This window comes from Neomonachus schauinslandi, chromosome 16 (assembly GCF_002201575.2).
Source record: "Neomonachus schauinslandi chromosome 16, ASM220157v2, whole genome shotgun sequence".
NCBI lineage: Eukaryota > Metazoa > Chordata > Mammalia > Carnivora > Phocidae > Neomonachus > Neomonachus schauinslandi.
In genome coordinates, this window is record NC_058418.1 from 41,482,101 (window position 1) to 41,503,895 (window position 21,795).

At 45.7% G+C, this 21,795-nt stretch overlaps 2 protein-coding genes across 2 annotated transcripts in view; one reads left to right on the top strand and one right to left on the bottom strand.

Annotated features, from left to right (window-relative positions):
- Window positions 1–2,744: 2,744 nt before the first annotated feature.
- DDX28 (DEAD-box helicase 28) lies at window positions 2,745–4,618 on the bottom strand. Its single transcript, XM_021703463.1, has one exon. It carries the CDS (start codon window positions 4,616–4,618, stop codon window positions 2,996–2,998), a length of 1,623 nt encoding a protein of 540 aa, XP_021559138.1. The 3' UTR covers window positions 2,745–2,995.
- An 81-nt stretch (window positions 4,619–4,699) lies between these two features.
- Window positions 4,700–21,795, top strand: part of DUS2 (dihydrouridine synthase 2) — a 50,589-nt gene continuing 33,493 nt past the window's right edge. The window contains exons 1-2 of the mRNA XM_044922157.1: window positions 4,700–4,766; window positions 14,567–14,709. Of these exons, the coding sequence (XP_044778092.1) occupies window positions 14,584–14,709 (126 nt within the window). The 5' untranslated portion in view covers window positions 4,700–4,766; window positions 14,567–14,583. The remainder of the gene's footprint in view (window positions 4,767–14,566; window positions 14,710–21,795) is intronic.

Consider the following 21,795-nt stretch of genomic DNA (forward strand, 5'->3'; position numbering starts at 1 on the left):
TCTCTCTCAGGCAACCAAACAGATTGGTAGCTGGTAGAGAACTGGTAGGAAAGTTTCCCCGAGAGCGCCACGTTTGCGTAGTTACCCTGCCATGGAAACTGTGAGAAGGCCTGTGAGGTCATCACTACCCAGTGAGGTCACATAAGGAACCTGTGACTTGAGGGGCAGGCCCTCAGGGTTTTGTGGAGGAGAGCAGGGTGGAGGCAGAGAAGCACCCTGCCTGGGCCCTCACACTTCTCTCTCCAGCCAGCCCTAGTGAAGTAGCCACTCCCTGGGGAGCATACCTGTGGGCTCTCACAGCCCCAGGGACAAAAAGAGGGCAAGAGAAACCCACATTCTGGGATTGGCTTGAGAGGCAAGATTAACCCAAGAGACAGCTACATTGTATGGCACTGTCCCTAAGTATTCAACAGCTGGAGAGGCAGAGATCTGTGTAGAAGGCTCCTTGGCAGTGGGTCTGAAGGATAAGTTAGATTTGGACCTGTGGAGAGGAGAGGGAAGACATTCCAGGCTGGGAAGAATAAAAGCAAAGACAAGCTCTTCTTGAACTTGTCCTGCCCCAAATATAAATTCACAGAACCCTCACGTTTTTACAACTGGGGGACTCAAAAAACCTATGCAAGGTTGCATAAGTAGTGAAGAGATGTTCTGCTCAATGGTAGAGCTTCATGTTGGGCTCTGGATTTATACCTGATAGGAATGTGAGGACAAGCTCATCACATTTCAGAGTAACACCGGGAGAGATGTTAAAGGTGCTCCAAGGCAAAATGAGGGTCCTGAGTGGCTTCACACAGTGGGAATGGTGGGCCCATTATAGTATAAAATTCAAAACAAATTCATGACAAAATGACATAATACAAAATGACAACTTAATCATTACCTTCATCTCTCCCCCAAAAGGCAAATACTGTAATAACAATCCTACCACTATGAAAGGATGAAGTGGGGGCTCAGCAAAAGTGCCGGTTAAAAACAGTCAAACTGTGAAGAGACGTTACTAAAGCTGATTGGGTCCTACTCCGAGGAGGAGGAAATAGAAAACTCTGCCCTTAGCCTGATCAGGCCCACAGGAAGGAACCATATTTGGGGCAGCCTTGGATATAGTGCAGCCAAGAACTTCCTAGCAATGAGAGATAACCTTCCTTAGGAGGGAGCCCCCTGTTGCTGACCTTTAATATGTGAAGATGGGATGCTTGTTTCCTGGGGGCAAAGGCGATGTGCTCTGGAGGTAGAAAATGACGGGACTACTATTTTAGAGGTTGGGCAACCCTGGTTGAGAACCACATCATGTTCTTTCTATTCCTGAGTTGCTTGAATTAGTGTGGTGCATGTTAGGACACACGAAGTCAGGCCTGATTAGAGCAGACTGCCCTTGGGGAGAGCTAGGAGGAAAAATGTGAAGGGGAGAGCTCTGGAGGAGGTTCTTTCTGGCAGGTGGGCCAGCAGAAGACTACTTAGATTCTCCAAGGCTCCAGAGAGTTTGTCTGGGAACATCACTCTGACCTGGTGGGGTTAGATACCTTATCAGGACCTGGCTCCGTCTCTGGGGAAGGCAGAATAGCATAGACAAATGGTTGTGAGTTCAGGAATCTGTAATTTTTTTTTTTTTTTATGATTTTACTTTTAAGTAATCTCTTTACCCCTCATGGGGCTTGAATTTACAACCCAGAGATTGAGTCACATGCTCTACTGACTGAGCCGGCCAGGTGTCCCTGGAATCTGTATTTTTAACAGTTCTGCCACAGTGATCCATGGATAGAATAACCAATTATTGTCCAAACCGGGTTGCTTTTGAGTCAAAGTGGGCAATATTGAAAGTTGGTAAATAACTCAACCCTTGGTGTAGACAGACCAGATTCTGTCATACTTATGTGTATGATTTTGAGCAAGTTCTTTTATCTCTCTGAGCCTCAACCTTCCTCATATGAAAAAGAGAGATATGATTGTACATTTAGTGCAATATTCTCTCCTGGCAAAGATTGCCCTGGGCCCATCTCTTTTCTATGCAACCTTATCCTTTTCAGTGTGCAAGTATTTTTAAGTTGTTTTGTGGAGTATTTGACTCTCAACTGTGCATTACTTTAGGCTTATATAATGCTGCAGAAAATGGAACCTAGGAAAGAGAGGATGCTACATGCCTATTTTGCCGGTTTTGTAAAAAGTATAATCCTCTTTTCTCTTCCCCTGCCACAAGAGATGAGAAAGAAGGCAGAGCCTGGAAATGCACACCAAGCATTACTTCTGTGTCAGTCTGTCTTCTATTCTTCTGCCAGTACTTCCCAGAGAGATTTCACCAAGAATGCCCAAGCTTGCCATGGGCACTGTTGGTGAAGAAAATCTGCTACTCATATCCCCTTTCCCTTCTCTGGGGTGCTTAATGGATGTTTTGGGGGCAAGAAATAAAATCTAAATGTTTACTAATTAAAACAGCAATGGAATGGGTTGGCTGGGTGGCTCGGTTGGGCGTCTGCCTTCGGCTTGGGTCATGATCTCTGGGTCCTGGGATCGTGCCCTATATCAGGCTCCCTGCTCAGTGGGGAGTCTGCTTCTCCCTCTCTCCACTTGTGCTCGCTCTCTCTCAAATGAATGAATAAAATCTTTAAACAATAATAAAAATAAAACTAAAACAGCAGTGGAAAGAGCCTCGGTCCCAGATGTGTTGTTTGGAGTGTGAATCTTCCCACAATCCAATGAATTCTACCCCAGTATTAACTATTATTAGACCCATAAAAACATCATTTATTGTTAGAAATTATGACATAATACAAAGCCAAAAAAATCTACTTTATTTTTCAGGAGTCATGTGAAAGACCACAAAGAACCATGCTCATTCTCCAGTGCTGGGCAAATCTACCTTTGGAAGCCAGAGAGCAGCTCACCAGGCCTTCAGGGAGGTGATTGGGCAGCCTAGTGCATCCTACCAACAAGTGTGCTCACCCACCCAGGGCAAAGGGAAAGATTCCTGTTAATGGCATCACATTTAAGCCGGCTACCATCAGATTTGCTGGGGCAAAGACTCTCTTACTGAGGACCCTAGTCCTGGAAGACTTCTCCTCCGGCGAGCTGCCAGCTCAATCTTCTGAACCAGGCTTACATCCCACGGATGGGTCACAAAGCTGATGACGGTGCCAGGCACCTCGCTCCCTACACGGCCCACCCTACCTGCTCTGTGGATGTAGTCTTGCAGGGTGAGGGGGAAATCATAATTGACAACTAGCTCTACATGGGTGCTGTCCAGGCCCCGAGAGGCTATGTCTGTGCAGAGGAGTATGTCTCGGGAGCCCTCCTGGAAGCACTGGAAGATGCCTGCCCTCATTGAGGCTGGCATTTGTCCCTGCAGCCTTAGGTGTTGGATTTTATGGTCATCCAGAATATATCCCAGCCAGTTCACAGTGCTGGAGCTATTACAGAACACCAGAACAGTTCCCGAGGGGCCAGTCCTTTGTGATCTGTCATGTTGCTTGAGGATCTGCACCAACTCAGTCACCTTCTCTGCTCCCTTCAGCCTCATAAATGTCTGTCTAACATGAGGCATGATGCAGTGGAGCTTGGAGCTGGTGATGGTGGTCAGAGAGTCTGGGCTGGCAAGTTTACTTAGCAGTTGGCCTACACCTTCGGGAAATGTGGCCCCCACCAGCACTAATTGAGTTTTGGGATTGAAGGGGTCTTTTAAGTCAGCGGGGCCTTCTGCTATATGGCTCTTCTCCAAGATATAGTCCACTAGTTCTAGGAAGCTTTCATCCAATAGTGTGTCTGCTTCATCCAACACCAAGTAGGAGAGCTGCTTCAGGCTGATCAGTTGACCTTTCAGGGCCTTCCACAGAGCTCCTGGAGTGGCCACTAGTACATCTACTGGAGGTTGTTTGGACAGTTGCAGCCGGATCCTACTCATGCCATGGCCTCCCCCTAGCTCCCGCACCTGGAGGCCCAAGGAGATGCCCAAGGGCTGGGCCACGGCCCGCACCTGTTCGGCTAATTCTCGCGAAGGCACAAGGACCAGGCCTCGAGGGGCAGGTATAGTGTGCGAGTCCAGGCTTGGCCCGCCCAAGAGCCGTTGAAGCAGAGGTAGCAGGTATCCAAGAGTCTTGCCACTGCCGGTTTCGGCCGCGCAAAGGATGTGGCGGCCGCGAAGTAGCGGGGGGATGGTGCTCGACTGCACGGTTGTAGGCCGAACGACTTCAGGAGCAGCCTCCTGTAGTGCATGCAGCACGCGGGGTTCCAGACCCAGAGCCGCGAAGCTGCCCTCGGATGGGGGGTTCCGCAGCGATGGTGCCTCCTGTTGCGCACGCTCGATAGAGAAGTAGTCTCTGCGGGAGCGCCGATTCTTCCAACCACGCGAAGCTAGTGGCGCGCGCTCCCAACGGCCCAGCGTGAGGCGCGCCGGCTGGTTCAACTCCGGCCGCCGCGCTGAGATTAGCAGCGGGCCCGGTCGCGCCAGCACCAGCCGCGGGGAACTTCGTCGCCCGCTCTGCCGCTGTTCCTGCCGCCGCTGTAGAGCCCGCGGGATGCGCACCACGGGTAGGGGCTCGTCGGGACCAAGGACCCCTAGGTCCCGTCGAGGCGCCAAAAGCAACCGAACCGCGAGCAACAGCGGCCGCAGCGGCCGCACCAGAGCCATAGTCTTCTTGGTGTGCGAGAGGCGCTCGGCAATGACGTCACGGGCGCGCAGGGCCACGCGGACGGTGTCTGGCGCGGCTCAGTAAGGCTTGTGGAGTTGGCGAACCCTGAGGAAGGAGGGAGAGTCTGTAAAGTTCAACTGCGGCGAGGTCTGTAGGTCCGAATAGGGTTTGGCGACATCCAGACCCGGACCAACCTTGGGGAAACGGGCTCGATGGAGGCAGGCTCCGGGGTCCGGCGATACGCGGCGATGGGGGCCTGGCATTTTGGACAGGGGGGAGGGCTTCTGGAGATTGGGTGTCTGACCCTTGCTATTCTCCTTTGTCGCTCCCACCGCTTCTCTGATGGCTTGTCCAGTGCTGGTCTCCTCCTGTAAATTCCGAGGGTGCGGTGGTGTTTTCCCAGATGTGGTCCCCGTGCAAGGTCTGGTAGTAAGTGTTTATTGAGAGTCTGAATGTATGGTCAGGCCTGGGGGAGAAGACAAGGGCCAGGTGTCTTAGATCTAGGCACCCCCACTTCCCTCGGCCAAGAGCTGAGGACCTCGAGGGCAAGCTGATGGCCTCTCTATGAAGTGGGAGGTAAGATCTTCAGGCTTTATTTCAAGCAGACCTTTTTCTCTGTACTTTTTCCCCCCTTTTTCAGCTGAGGTTCACTCTCCATTCTCTTGCCTTCCCTCCCAACTTTTCATCCTTAAGCTACCATTCTTGCAATCACTCACCTCCACTGGCTTCCCAGATACCTAAATTGTTTAAATAGTGGTGAGGAGGGTCCTTCTAATCTACTGAGTGATCAGATACGTGGCTTGTCTCACATAGCCCTTCTCAGAATATTTTACTTGAATTCAGATGTTCAGGTTGCAAAAAAAAACCCTTATCTTTCTCTGATTGATTTATTTCACTTAGCATTATACCCTCTAATACCATCAATGTTGTTGCAAATGGCAAGATTTCATTCTTTTTTTAATAGCTAATATTCCATTGTGTGTGTGTGTGTGTGTGTGGGTATACACCACATCTTCTTTATTCATTCATCTATCAAGGGACACTTGGGTTGCTTCCATAATTTAGCTATTGTAAATAATGCTGCAATAAACATAGGGGTGCATATGTTTTTTTGAATTCATGTTTTCGTATTCTTTGCATAAATACCCAGTACTGGAATTGCTGGATCATATGACAATTCTATTTTTAATTTTTTTGAGAAACTTCCATACTGTTTTCCACAGCGGCTGCACCAGTTTTAATTTCCACCAGTAGTGCAGGAGGGTTCTTTTTTTTCCACATCCTCACCAATGCATGTTGTTTCCAAAATGATAAATACTTTTAAAGTTTCAAATGCCATTTTGATACATAAGTAGACTTTCTGGAAAGTTACTCATTAAACCAGCAGAGGAGAGAGATTTGAGTAGTGACAGGTGAACAGAGTCATTGGATAGAGCCGTGGCTCTCAAGTGAGGGTGATTTTGCCCCTGCCCCACCCTGGGACATTTGACAGAGTTTGGAGACATTTTTATTTTTAATTTTAAATTTTTAAAAAGATTTCATTTATTTATTTATTATTTATTTACTTGTTAGAGAGAGCACAAGCAGCGGGGAGGGCATGCAGAGCAGGCAGAGGGAGAAGCAGGCTCCCTGCTGAGCAGGGAGCCCAATGTGGGACTCGATCCCAGGACCCTGAGATCATGACCTGAGCTGAAGGCAGACACTTAACCGACTGAGCCACCCAGGCCCCCTGAGTTTGGAGACATTTTTAATGTCACATCTGGGGAGGTGCTACTGGCATCTAGTGGGTAGAGGCCAGGGATGTTGCTCAACATTGTACAATGCACAGGAAAGCCCTCCACAAAAAAGGATTATCTGGCCCAATACGCGAATAGTGTGTTGTTGAGAAATCCTGCATAGAGGTTGAGGACTGAAGAGAGGCTGAGATTACTTGTGCTTTCACTTTAGGTAGGCACATTTGACAAACACTTGCACTGGCTCCGCCTCCTCCTCAGAATCTGTAGCAAGTACATCGATGCCATTGCTTGCTTTGCCCTTGGAATTAGGAACGTTGGGGGCCCTGAAAGTCATAAACACAAGAAAAAGTGATTCAAGGGAGTGATGCTGGAGAAGAGAAGTTTAGGGAGAACAAAACTGTCCTTATGGATCTGGGGAATGTACCCCATGGAAAAGAGATGAGGTGTGCTGTGGGGTGTACTATTCCAGAAGGCAGAACTAGGACCCATAGGTAACAGGCAGATTCTGAATTTGATATAAAGAACTGCTGTAGCAACTAGAATTGCCCAGATCTGTCCTGAGGGTGAGGAGTTTTCCATCATTGAAAAGTTCATATCCAGGCCAGATGACTGCTGGTTGGCAATATGATAGAGGGGAGTTGATATAAAGGACACTCTAAGATACTGTGATTTTATACTACTTGTATGATTCTTTCAAGAACTCAGGGCTCCTTGTTCCTTGTCTATGTAGCTTCTTGGACATCTGACTCAACAGGTTTTATCCATTTACATGTGCCACTGTTTTTTTCAGATAAAAACAGAGTCTTACTTTGCATCAAGCCAGAACAGATACACTGAAGGAATTATCAGAAAAGAGTAATACGTAGGTATGTACTTGCATTTGGGTTCTGCCCAAATATTTGGGGCAGGGAAGCTGGTTAGTATATGGCTGTTTTCTCACCGTGCTCAAGTCCTGACAATATGATTGATTCAAAATCTCATAAGGATTGGAATCTGTCTGAGCCAGTCTCTGCCCATGACCCTTAATTTCTTTTTGTCAGTTCATTAGCCACTGAATAAAGCTCCTCTCTTTTCCTTTTCCTCACATTGAGTAACCTCTAGTTGTTATTGAGATACATGTTGTATATTATAGTGCTCTGGAAATAAGAAAGTTTTACTTATTGTGGAAAGAATGTAAGCTCCTGAGAGTAGGGGCCTAACTTAGTAGTATTTTTTTCCCAGGGCTGCCATGGTAACTCACATTGCCTGGTTACTCCATAAGTTTTAAACAGAATTGTCCCTTGGATCTCAGGTGATAACGATACATTCATTCATTCATTTATTCATTCAGTAAATGTTTCCTGAGCACCATGCATGTGCTGGATACTGTTCAAACAGACGGCAAGCAAAACAGGTAAAATCCCTGCCCTAATGGAGGTTACATTCTGATTTAATTGGTTTTGGGTGTAAGGCCTGGACATTGGTATTTTTTAAAGCCTTTCCAGATGATTTTAATGTGCTGTCCCATTTGAGAATCACAGTTATAAATGAAGCACTTTGAGAATTGCAAGGCATTGCAAAGATAAAAAGTGGCTGTTAGTATTCCCTCCCTGTTCCTTCATTTTCCTGCCTGCATCAGGACTGTTCTGCAAGTGCTGGCCATTCTCTTTTCAGCCTGTTTCACTACATGCCTAGGTCATTTCACCCTCTTTCTAACCCAACTCCTTACCTCCTTCCTGTCTTTCACTCTCCAGCCCATCATCTGTTGTCCGAATGATCTTACTAAAGCACAGCCATGGCCTTGTCACCCCTTGACTCAAAAGCCATCAATGGTTGCCCTTGGCCTACAGCTTATCTCCTAATCAGTCTCCAGAGTCTGCCCCCAACTTTATCTCCTGCTGCTTTCTTACCTGAATCTTGTTCACTCAAGTGGTGGCTTTTATGCAAGTTGCATAAAGGGCTCATAGTCCTTTACTGGGTAAGCAAAGGAGGGGGGTAGTCATTTGCTCTGTAACCAAACTGGACATAGGGCAAAGCGCTTGAAATGCTCTGTGATAGAGCACATTTGTCTGTGATAGAGCTCTTCTGTGGCTGTAGCATGAGCCATATTGTGGTTCTCGTTGCCATTTGACCTGTTAACTTCTTTTCACAACAAACCCTAAACACCTACCTCATGCTAGATTGTGTGCTCTGGGGGACAGGGACCTAGTGATGAGCAAGATGCGGTGCTTGCCTTCCCTTTGTGATGAGGGAGGCAGATTGATAGTTGCTCTTGTAATTACAAGAGTATATTCCATCCATCACAGGAATGAGCTAAGAGGAGGTGCCCTTACTCTGTGTGTGGGAGATAAGTGTCAGGGAAGGCTTTCTGGAGGAGGTGACATCTGTATGGAGGTTCTGAAAGGCTACTGGAAGTCATCCAGGTGGAGGAATAGGAATCTGGGTTCTAGGCAGGGGCAACTTGTTCAGAGCCTACAAATTGAGAGAGAGCAGGCCAGTTTGGGGAGCTAGAAATAATTCAGAAGAGCTGAAGCTTAGCATGGCGAAGTTAAGAGGGCAGGGGGCAAGTGATGAAAGATAGGGCTTCTGGGCGCCTGGGTGGCTCAGTTGGTTAAGCGACTGCCTTCAGCTTGGGTCATGGTCCCGGAGTCCTGGGATCGAGTCCCACCCATGAGCCGGGAGCCTGCTTCTCCCTCTGACCCTCTCCCCTCATGCTGTTTCTCTCTCTCTCTCTCTCTCAAATAAATAAATAAATAAAATCCTTAAAAAGAAAAAAAAAAAGAAAAATAGGGCTTCTGAGGAAGGCAGGGAGCAGACCTTGTTTGCAATGTGAAGGAGCTGGGACTTAATTCTAAGGGCAGAAGGGAAGGCTTTGGAGAATGGGAATATCCTATCCTGATTTGTGGTTTGAAAGACCCCTCTGGCTGTTGGAAGGAACATAGATGGAACATAATGAGCCTGGAAGCAGAGAGACTGGTTTGCAGGCTCTTGTCATCAGTCACTTGATAGATGGCACTGGCTGAGCCGAGACACTCCTTGGGGTCGAGAGCTTAGTTCTTCCCATTTCTTTACCTTCAGCGCTTCACCCAGTGCCTTCATCCCAAAAGAACGAGTAGATGTTTGTTGATATAACAATAGACTTAGAATGTGTTGAAAGTGTAAAAGCCCGATAGTGAGAGCAGTTAACATTTATTAAACCCTTACTGTGTGCCGAGAGCTATTGTGCATCATAGAATTGACTCTTCATAGCATCCCACCTGACATGGATTCTGTGGGAGCCTCATATTCCAGACGGAGGAGCTGGGCCTCCACTAGGTTAATTCATCTGCCCGGGTAGAGTTGGGATTCCAGTGCAGGTCTCTCTGATTCCAAAGTTCAGAATCTTAACAGAGAGATGCTGTATCACCTCATTCTCTTATAAATATAATAGATCACTTTAGTTTTTTCTTATCTACACGTGTTTTGAGTGGGAAATAGAATAATTCTCTGAATATTTAATCCTAATTGACTTCCATTTTAACTCTAAATTTGTATTTTATTATTTTTTAAAGATTTTATTTATTTATTTGACAGAGAGAGACACAGTGAGAGAGGGAACACAAGCAGGGGGAGTGGGAGAGGGAGAAGCAGGCTCCCCGCTGAGCAGGGAGCCCGATATGGGACTCAATCCCAGGACCCTGGGATCATGACCTGAGCTGAAGGCAGATACTTAACGACTGAGCCACCCAGGTGCCTCTAAATTTCTATTTTAAAGAAATTGCTTTTTAAGCAAGGTCATAGTCTCTAGGAAAATTTACATGGAAGGGACTGGTAAAGTTTTTTCCATTCATTGCTTTCCCTGAATGGTGTTACCTGCAATCTGAAAGCGTTATAATTAATGGGATTTTGTATCTATGCAACTGAAGTTAAGGTTACTGTCTGAGAAGGTAATCAAAACTGTCAGAAGACCAGCCCTTAAAAGAATGGTAGAGAGGGGCACCTGGGTGGCTCAGTCGGTTAAGCAGCTGCCTTCGGCTCAGGTCATAATCCCAGGGTCCTGGGATCGAGCCCCGCATTGGGCTCCCTGTTCAGCAGAGAGCCTGCTTCTCCCTTTCCCTCTGCCTGCTGCTCTGCCTACTTGTGCTCTCTATCTCTCTGTCAAATAAATAAAAAAAAAGAATGGTAGAGAAATCGTCTCAGTTTATTTGACTAAAATGGTGATCTGGGTGTGATCTCGGGGCGGTGAATGGTTGTGACGGTAACTAGGAAAGGGTGGGGACTGCCTAGCTTCTTTGAGAGGAGCCTTCTTGGAGGCAGGCCCTGTCAGGCACTGTTGTCGTGGGCCAGAGGGAGTTCCCGAACCAGCCACCTTCCAGGGGGGTGTTCTCAGCCACCACAGAGTGAGTATTCAGTCACACCTTCCTTTCAAAGTGGCTGCTAAGGGCCAAATACTGGGCTTAGGGCTAGAAACCTGGCAGTGAACTAGGTAGCCATGACAGGTCTTTGTGGACTTGTCCTGGTGGTCTAGAACAGGAGCTGGGGGTTAAACAAGAGACCACACAAATCAGCGTGGATACATGGGGATTGGTAACTGAGCTATAGGGAAGCACAAAGTGTTGCGAGAGCATGTGACCCGGGACCTGAAGTTAGATGGTCTGGTAAGGAAATGTCTCCAAAAAGGGGGGACATTCAAGGTCAAGAGGACGTTAGTGTGTGTGTGTATGATTGAGTTGGGGAGAGTGTTTGAGACAGAGAGGACTGCAAGTGCACACCCCAGAGCTTGGTGTGGGAGACTTTCAAAGAAGGCCAGGGTGGCCAGAGCAAGGAAAGTGAGGGGGGAGAGAGGCTCAAGGTGAGCTGGAGATGTGGGCAGAGACAGGTCATGCAGGGCTTGCCGGGTCATCAGAAGGGTTTGGAAGTTATCCTAAACTCAGTGGGAAGCCATTAAAGGATATAAACAAAGGAATGGTATCAGAGTTGCCTTTTTCAAATGCCACTCAGTATAGGAGGGGGTAAGATTAGATTTGGGGAGACCGTTAGGAGGCTGGCTTTGTGTACAGTGGTGGCACTGGAGATGGAGCAAAGCAGATGGATTAAAGTTATATTTTGAAGGTTGTTTCAACAGGAGTTAGTGATAGATGGAATGTGGGGAATATGGATTAAGGATGAGTACTTGGGTGAGTGGAGATGCTAGTTGCTGAAATGGGAAACATTTTCTCTCCATGTATTGGCCTGATTAACACCTTCTCTCCCTTGAAATCTTAAATCAGAAATTATTTCTTGGGGTGCCTGGGTGGCTCAGTCTGTTAAGCATCGGACTCTTGATTTTGGCTCAGGTCATGATCTCAAGGTCGTGAGATCGAGCCCTGCGTCAGGCTCCGAGCTCAATGCAGAGTCTGCTTGAGGTTCTTTTCCCCACCTCTCTCCCCCTCTGCTCCTCTCCCTTTCTAAAATAAATAAGTAAAATAAAAAAAGAAGAAGAAGAAATTATTTCTTAAGGGAAGCCCTTCTCTTCATCCCTTTCCTGCTGGCACAGATTCCCAAAACCTCCTGTCCTTTATAGCACTGTACACGGTTATGATTTCACAAGTATTTGTAAGTTCCCTTTCTATAACCCTCTCTTCTGCTGTACCTCCTCCTCCTCATAGTGCCATCCAGTGCTTGGCATATCATATGGGCTCAGTATATGTCTGTTGAATGAATTAATGAAGACAAAGGAGGCAGCTTAGGAGGGCAGATCAAGATCTTGTTTTGTGCATGTTTAGTATAAGATGTCCTTAAGATACCTGGGTGGGGATGTGTATCGAGCAGTTGGTGTAAAATGCCTTTGGAGATCACCAGCATATTACCAATATTTTAAGCCATGGGAGTGAATAAATTTGCAAGGGCGAATGTGTGGAATTAGAAAGGGAAGAGGGCCCACGACTAAAGAGGAAACTCAACATGTGAGTAGAGGAGGTGAAACCAGGAAAGTCACTGAAGAGCAGGGCAGAGAGGTGGGAGAAAAACCAGGAAAGTGTGGGATCACGGAGGTCAAGGAAGATGGGAGGCTCAACCATGTCACCATACTGTTAGTGAAACAAGATTGTGGACAGGTGAGTGTCTGGTTGATTCTACAACTTCGAGGTAATTGGTGACTTTGAGCAGTTTTAGTGGAGCGGTGGAGGTGGGGGCCAGATGGAATGGGAATAGTAAAAAGAAAATGGAGACAATGTTAGTAACTGAGCAGAGCATAGCATTGGCTAGCTAGCTTCGTGACTTTTTAGAGGGGTCCATATTTGCTTAGAATAAATAAATTAATATTAATAGTTCTCTCTGGGATATGGGATTTTGATTTCTGTTTTTACTCCTTTTTACTCCTGTTGGCTCTACCTTCAAAGTATAATTAGGATGTGATCACTTCTCACCACCTCTACTACCAGCTCCCTGGCCTGAGCCACCATCAACTTTTATGTTGGTTACCAAAGAGCCTTGTACCCAGTCTCCCTGTGTTTACTCTGGCCCCCAGCAGACTTCTTTTTATATAGCAATCACTGTGATCATGAGAAAACATGTTCAGTCATGCTACTCCTCTACTTAAAACCCTTTACTGGCTTCTATTTCGTGAAGAGCTAACAAAGTCCATAGAGTGTCCTGTAAGGCCGTGTGGGATCTGACCACTGTGTCCTATCTGCTTACTGCTGTGACATCGTGTATCTGACTTTCATTACTCTCTCTTCTCTTTGTGTTCCAACCACATTGGCCTCCTTGCTGTTCCTCTAACACACCAGGCAAGCTCCTGCCCTAGGGCCTTTGCACTGGCTGTTTCTTCTGCTCTGTATTCTTCCATTAGATACCAACTTGGCTAACTCAAGTCTTAGCTCAAATGTTATCTTCCCATTGAAGCCTATCTTTGTTTCACTACTTAAAATTTTATATTTTAATGTAAATATTTCATATAAATATTTTTATATTTTACCATAAAATGTTAATGTACCATTTATTTATATTTTTCTTGCTGGGAGTGTGGAGTATATGGGTGAAGGTGGTAAAAAGATATGAACTTCTGGGGCACCTGGGTGGCTCAGTCAGTTAAATGTCTGACTCTTGATTTCGGCTCAGGTCATGATCTCAGGGTTGTGGGATCGAGCCCTGTGTCGGGCTCTGTGCTCAGCATGGAGTCGGCTTGTCCCTCTCCCTCCTCACCTCCCCGCCCCCCTTCTCTTTCTCTAAAAAAAGAAAGAAAAAAAGATATGAACTTCCAGTTAGAAGATAAATATGTTCTGGGGATGTAATGTATAGCATAGCAACTATAGTTGACAAAATCATGTATTTGAAAGTTGCTAAGAGTAGATTTTTTTTTTTTAAGAGTTCATTTATTTATTTGAGAGAGAGAGAGAGAATAGCGGGAAGGAGGGGCAGAGGGAGAGGGAGAAGCAGGCTTCCCGCAGAGCAGGGAGCCCGATGCGGGGCTCCATCCCAGGACTCTGGGATCATAACCTGCGCCGAAGGCAGACACTTAACCGACTGAGCCACCCAGGTGCCCCTAGAGTGGATATATATTTTTTAAGATTTTATTTATTTATTTATTTATTTATTTATTTATTTATTTTAGAGAGAGAGAGAAAGTGAGAGCAGAGGGGGAAAGAATCCCAGACAGACTTTACGAGCTGAGTGCAGAGCCCGGGGCCACCCAGGCACCCTGCTAAGAGTAGATCTTAAAACTTCTCATCACAAGAAAAAAATTTATTAATATGTGAGGTGATAGATGTTAACTGATTGTGGGAATCATTTTCTAGTATATACGTATATCATATCACTATGTTGTATACCTTAAGTTAATACAACAGTATATGTCAATCACATCTCAATAAAATGGAAAAAAATTTTAACCCAGCCCCAGTGTTTTCAATTTCCTTTATCCCTGCTGTTTTTAACTCTGTAGCATTACCAATTTTCCAACATACTATATAATTTATTTGTTATGTATTTTTTTTTTTTGCCTTTGTTCCCCTACTAGAATAAAAGCTCTATCAGAGCAGGAATTTTTGTCTGTTTTGTTCTCTATTATATCCCAAAAGACTAGGACAGTGACTGGCCCAGACTTGGCACTAATAAATATTCTTTAGGTGAATAAATAAGCATGAGTGATTTTTATGATCAGAGAAAAGGGAAACAGTCCTGTGTGTTGGGAAGAAGAAGAAAAGCCTGCCCTGGATAACAGAAGAGATTTTCTTTATTTGGATTTCTTACTCTTGTTTTCCTTTTCTGCAGGCTTTAGCAGAGGAAGAATGATTGAGCACACCCTCTCATTGTGCTACCACAACAAACTCATCTTAGCCCCTATGGTTCGGGTAGGCACTCTCCCCATGCGGCTGCTGGCCCTGGACTATGGAGCGGACATTGTATACTGTGAGGTAAGAGGCTCCTGATTTTCCCAGAAGGCTTTCCACCAGAGCAACCTCCTTATCTGTGGTGGGAGTGGTCAAGAGTCAGTGGGGGGCAGAATGGGCACTCATTTCACAGGCACTCCCTGAAGGCAGCGGGAGACAAACATGACACTTGTGAGTTCTCTGGGCCCTTCGGGGCCAGGAACCTGGGCAGCACAGAGGCATTGTGGGATCCCTGGGCTGCGTGGTTAGATGAGTGTCATGTCAGGTCACCGCCCTGGCCTCTGTAGGAATTAATAGACATTCAGTGCATGAATGAATGAACCCAAGGTTAGGAAGAGGAGGAAAAGGACCAGGGAAGCTGGGTGGGGTTGGTTTTGGGAGCCACAGGATTTTCTGGTGGTAGTAGCTAGTGGGTTGCCTACGTCCTGGCTGCTCTGGAGATTGGTAGGACTTTAGACCCAGGTTTAAAAAGCATTTTCTAGGAAAAACAGCATTACAGAAGTAGCTGATGTTGGATAGTGTGGAGGTGTGAGCAGTGTTTCTCAGCTGGGCATATAACAGAATTATCTGGAGAGCTTCCCCCCATTCCCAGTCCTGATATGTCTCCCTGGTGTGTGTGAGAAGTTGAAGAAGAAGCTACTCAAGTGCTTCATATATTTCTATCTTTAAAAGGCACTGGTGGTGGGATGGGGACTGTGGCTATAACAGGGCAGCACAAGGAGTCCTGGTGGTGATGGGACTGTTCTGTGACTTAACTGTATCAGTGTCAGGATTCTGGTTGTGATATTATACTAGTTTTGTAATATGTTACCATTGGGGAAGTTGGGCAAACAGTACTAAAGAGCTCTTTTTTTTTTTTAGGTAGGCTCTACACCCATATATAGGGCCTGATGTGGGGCTTGAACTCACTACCCTCAGATCAAGACCTGAGCTGAGATCAAGAGTTGAACGCTTAACCAGCTGAGCCAGCCAGGTGCCCCTAGGAGCTCACATTCTTTTTTTTTTTTTTTTTTTTTTAAAGAGTATTTATTTATTTGAGACAGAGCGAACGAGAGAGAGCACATGAGAGGGGGGAGGGTCAGAGGGAGAAGCAGGTTCCTTGCTGAGCAGGGAGCCCGATGCGGGACTCGATCCAGGGACTCCAGGATCATGACCTGAGCCGAAGGCAGTCGCTTAACCAACTGAGCCACCCAGGCGCCCCGGAGCTCACAATCTTACAACTGCATGTGAACCTCCAATTATCTCAAAACAAAAACTTTAATTAAAAAGAAAGCCACTGGTATAGAGAGAAGGGAGAGCTTAAGAGGAAACTTGGGGAAGAATATACCCTAATCTACTGGGTGTTTGTATGTGGGGGGACAGGTAAGTAATTTATGATAGAAAAGTAAAAGAGTGGGGCACGTGGCTGGCTCAGTCTTGATCTTGGGGTTGTGAGTTCAAGCCCTACATTGGGTGTGGAACCTACTTAAAATAAAATTTAAAAAAAGTAAAAGAGTGAGAGAAATAGGCAAATTAAGAAGAATGTGTGTCAGGGAAGGGAAAAGTTAAAGTCTATCAAGTGTAACAGATGATGCACAGAAATCCAATTGCAAAAAGACCAAAAAGGTGTTTGATTTGAAAATCAGATGATTGGAGGACAGCCATGGCACAGAGATGCAAACACTTGTGGGGGCAATGGATTGTGGAGTGAGCCGCAAATGAGGAAGTAGAAACAGATGTGCCCACTACCCCTCAGGAATTCAAGAGGTGAAGGGAAGATAAGAGTACACGCGTAGGGGAGATGAAGGAAGCTGGGTGAAGGGAGTTGTTCCTAAGTGACTTGTATGTTTGCAACATAAGAGAAAGCACTTAGCAGTGAGGGGAGGCCTGAAGATTCAGCAATTCAGTGTGGGGTAGGGCCTGGACTTGGAGGGGCAGGATTCTAGATGAGGTGGTGGGGCCTGCCTCCAAGATAGGGCAGGGAGGACAGTGGGGGAACCGTGGAAGGCAGGGAAGCCAAGGTAGTTTGCCTGAGAGGCTTGTTTGACAAGATGTGGGAAGCCAGTCCTCTGTCAGTGATGAGGGTGGCAGGAATGGGGTGGGGACCTGAGGAAAGAAAGTGAGGGCGTTTTGGTCCCATTCCTATGGGGAATGGGCACTGGGAGATTTGCCTGGCAGTTAGGTATGCATAGTCATGCTGGTTTTCAGCTTTATGGGAAGGAGAGCTGCAAAACCTGGCAGGGGGATGCTCATGGCTGGGGATTGGCCTGCCAGTATCTACAGCTGGGCAGGGCCAGAGCCATCTAGGGAGTTAGCAAGGTGAAATGGGAGAGAGGGAGTGTGTGTTGTCCAGATGTGGGAGTCAGAAAGGGAGGTTCCCGAGTTTAGGGTCACAGGTGAAGGACCTGACTTCTAAGGGATTTGTTGAAATAGAGGCAAGGAGGTCCAAGAAATGGGAGCTGGGCATCCATAAGCCTTCCAAGCTGCCAGAATGTGCCCAGGTCAGGGAGGAACCTGTGTCCAGAGGCCAGTCCCAGGGGAATGTGGTAGTGCACTGAGCACTATTTATCTGGTCACTCATCCTTTGAGCCTCCACTCAGGCCCCCAAGCAGTCAGCTGTGGGTTAGGTATAGCCTTTCTTAGCCAGCACCCTCCTGGCCCTCCAGAAAAACCTCTTGGATTTAGAAGAGGATTGGGAGGAAGGACTGCGAGGACTCATGGACTCAGAGTGTGAGGAATGGGGACCAAAAAGACAAGTCCCAGAGAACTTAGCTGTTGTTTTCTTGCTTGTGATGCCCCCTTTGGCATGCTTGACGGGCATTTACTCTGGGAGAGTCAATATGGCTTATAAACAAACCAGCCTCTGCCAGAGGACACCTAGGCCTTCCCCCCAGGCCTAACCCCTGTGGAGAGCAGAGGCAGGCCGGCCAGTGGACCCTTGCTTAGCATGAGTAGGTGGCTGGGGACTGGGCCAAGTACTGGACATGGCACAGTATGGTGCCTGATGCCCCCTGGTGGATCCAGCATTGCTCTGCAGGCCCGCTGCCCGGATGATCTTCCTGGGTTCACGTGAGGCGGTCCAGCTGTGGATTTAGTTAAACCATCCCACCCACCTCATAGGACCAGAGTATAGGGTCTAGGAAATACCAGGCACCTCCTTAAAAGCTCTGCAAAGCCCCTCAGCAGCTGGAGGTGAAGAAAGGATGAACTAGCTCAGCAGAAGTCAAGGGAGCAGTAGTGTGATTCCCTACTAAGTTCTGCCTTGTTGATAGGGGTTTTCCAGGAGTTCCTCAGATGTAATCTTGTTTATTCCTTTTTATAAAAACAAGGGGACTCCAGTCGCCCAGACTGTGAGAGGACACCTACCTGTTAGACTTAAACCTTTCTCTAAGCAAGACCAAGGGAGGAGGCAGTGTTCTTAAGAGGTCCTGATTACTAGAATGGATACTTAAAATTCTTTTGTGTGTGTAGTAAAAAACACATAACATAAAATTTGCCATCTTAACCATTTCTGAATGTGCACTTTGGTAGTGTTGAGTTGTGAAACAGATCTCTAGAATCTTTTCATCTTGTACACCCCATAAAACAACTCCCTCTTACCCCATCTCTCCAGCCCCTGGTAACCACTCTTCTATTTTCTGTTTCTATGAATTTGACTACTTTAGATACCTCCTAGAAGTGGAAGCATGCGATGCTTGTCTTTTTGTGACTGGCTTGTTTCACTTAGCATAATGTCCTCACGGTTCATCCATGTTGTAATATGTGACAGGATTTCCTTCCATTTTTAGGCTGAATAATAGTCCATTGTATATATCTGCCCCATTCTGTTTATACATCATTGGTGGATGGACATTGGGTGCTTCCACCTCTTGGTTATTTTGAATAGTGCTGCTATGAACATAAGTATGCAAATATCTCTTTGAGATCTTGCTTTCAATTCTTTTGGATATATATACCCACAAGTGGGATTGCTAGATCAGGTGGTAGTTCTGTTTTTAATTTTTGGAAGAAACTCTGTACTATTTACCCTAGCAGTTGCACCATTTTACAATCCTTCCAACAGTGCACAATTTCTCCACGTCCTTGCTAACACTTGTTTTTCTTTCTTTCTTTCTTGCTTTCTTTCTTTCTTTCTTTTCTTTCTTTCTTTCTTCTTTCTCTTTCTTTCTTTCTTTGAATAATAGCCATCCTAATGGGTGACGGGTGATAGCTCATTGTGGTTTTAATTTGCATATCTTTCTGATGATTAGTGATGTTGAGTGTGTTCATATGCTTGTTGGCCATCGGTGTATCATCTTTGGAGAAATTTTTATTCAAGTCCTTTGCCTAGAATGGGTAATTTCTTAAAACTTAAAAAAGAATTCAAATTTATAGAAAAGTTGTTGTATGTCTATACTTCAATAAAAAATAAAACATTTTTTTAAAAGGGAAAAAATTATTAAAAAGTTGCAGGAATAGACAGAGAACATCCATACCCAGATTGACCTATGGTCAACATTTTTGCTTGATTTGTTTTATCATTTGTGTTCTATCTAATGTATATATTTTTCTCCTTAACTAATTTTTTAAAAAACTTTTTTGTAGGGGCGCCTGGGTGGCTCAGTTGGTTAAGCGACTGCCTTCGGCCCAGGTCATGATCCTGGAGTCCCAGGATCGAGTCCCGCATCGGGCTCCCTGCTCAGCAGGGAGTCTGCTTCTCCCTCTGACCCTCACCCCTCTCATGCTCTCTGTCTCTCATTCTCTCTCTCTCAAATAAATAAATAAAATCTTTAAAAAAAAAAAAAACTTTTTTGTAAAGATTATTTATTTATTTAATTTGAGAGAGAGAGAGAGCACGAGCAGGGGGGAGCAGCAGAGGGAGAGGGAGAAGCAGACTCCCCGCTGAGCAGGGAGCCCGATGCGGGGCTCTATCCCAGGACCCTGGGATCATGACCTGAGCTGAAGGCATACGCTTAATGACTGAGCCACTACTCTCCCCCTTAACTAATTTTTTAAGCTGAAGTACAGTTGACACACAGTATTACATTAGTTTCATGCATTCTCCTTAACTATTGGAATAAGTTTCATACACTATAATTTACTTCTCAAGTACTTCATTGATATTTTCCCAGAATTAAGTTATGATTCTTCTATACAGTTATGATATAGGCATCATCTTCAGTAAACTTAACATTGATATAATACTTTTTTTTTTTTAAAGATTTTATTTATTTGACAGAGAGAGACACAGCGAGAGAGGGAACACAAGCAGGGGGAGTGGGAGAGGGAGAAGCAGGCTTCCCGCAGAGCAGGGAGCCCGATGTGGGACTCGATCCCAGGACCCTGGGATCATGACCTGAGCCAAAGGCAGACGCTTAACGACTGAGCCACCCAGGTGCCCCAATATAATACTTTTTTTAATCTACCTTCCATGTTCTAATTTTGTCAGTTGACCCAAAATTGTTCTTCTAAGCATTTTTTAACATTTAAAAAAAAATTTTTTTAAAGATTTTATTTATTTATTTTTGTCAAAGAGAGAGAGAGAGGGCGGGCATGAGCAGGGGGAGGGGCAGAGGGCGAAGCAGACTCCCTGCTGCCTGATGTGGGGCTCGATCCCAGGACTCTGGGATCACGACCTGAGCTGGAGACAGATGCTTAACTGACTGAGCCGGCCAGGCGCCCTAACATTTAAAAAAAAATTTTTTTTTAACTTTTTTTTTTTTTTAATTTATTTGACAGAGAGAGACACAGTGAGAGAGGGAATACAAGCCAGGGGGAGTGGGAGAGGGAGAAGCAGGCTTCCCGCGGAGCAGGGAGCCCTATGCGGGGCTCGATCCCAGGACCCTGGGATCATGACCTGAGCTGAAGGCAGACGCCTTAATGACTGAGCCACCCAGGTGCCCCAACATTTTTTTTTTAAGATTTTATTTTTAGGGTCGCCTGGGCGGCTTAGTCGGTTAAGTGTCTGCCTTCGGCTTAGGTCATGATCCCACGGTGCTGGGATCCAGCCTGGCGGCTAGCTCCCTGCTTAGCAGAGAGTCTGCTTCTTCCTCTCACTATGCCCCTCCCCCCCACTCATGCTTTCTCTCTCTCAAATAAATTAATAAAATCTTAAAAAAAAAAAGCTTTTATTTTTAAATTATCTCTACCTCCAACATGGGGCTCGAACTTAGAGCCCTGAGATTAAGAGTCGCATGCTCTGCCGACTAAGCCAGCCAGGCTCCCCTTTTAACACCTTTATTGAGATAATGGTTCACACATGCCATATAATTCACCAATTCAAATTGTACAATTCAGTGGCTTTTGGTTATATTTATAGAATTGTGCATCCATCACCACAATCAACTGTTGAACATTTTCATCACACCAAAAAGAAACCTCATATCCGTTAGCAAGCCCTCCCCAATTTCTCCCTCCCTCAGTCCCTAGAAACCACTATTCTACTCTCTGTTTCTATAGATTTGCCTGTTTTAAACATTCCATATAAATAGAACCATACCATATGGTCTTTTATGCCTGGTTTCTTTCCACTTAGCATAATATTCCTAAGGTTCATCCATGTCATTGCATGTATCAGTACTTCGTTCCTTTTAGTGGTTGACTAATAATTATTTGTATGCGTATACCACAATTTGGTTATCCATTCAGTTGATGGACATTTGGATTATTTCTACCTTTTGGCTATTATGAACCATGCTGCTATGAACATTTGTGTATATTCCTCTTGGGTATGTATACCTAGGAGCAGAACTGCTAGATCATATCATAACTCTGTGTTTAACTGTTTGAGAAAGTGCCAGACTGTTTTCTGAAGCAGCTCTACAATTTTATATTCTCACCAGTATGATGTTTCCAGTTTCTCCACAACTTTGCCAACACTTATTTGTCTCTTTGATTATAGCCATCCCAGTGGCTATGAAGTGGTATCTCATTGTGGTTTTTGCATTTCCCTAATGATTAATGAAGTTGAGCATCTTTTCCTTGTTTATTGGCCATTTGTATATCTTCTTTGGAGAAATATCTAATAAATATCTATGCCTGGGGCGCCTGGGTGGCTCAGTCGTTAAGCGTCTGCCTTCGGCTCAGGTCATGATCCCAGGGTCCTGGGATCGAGCCCCACATCGGGCTCCCTGCTCCGCGGGAAGCCTGCTT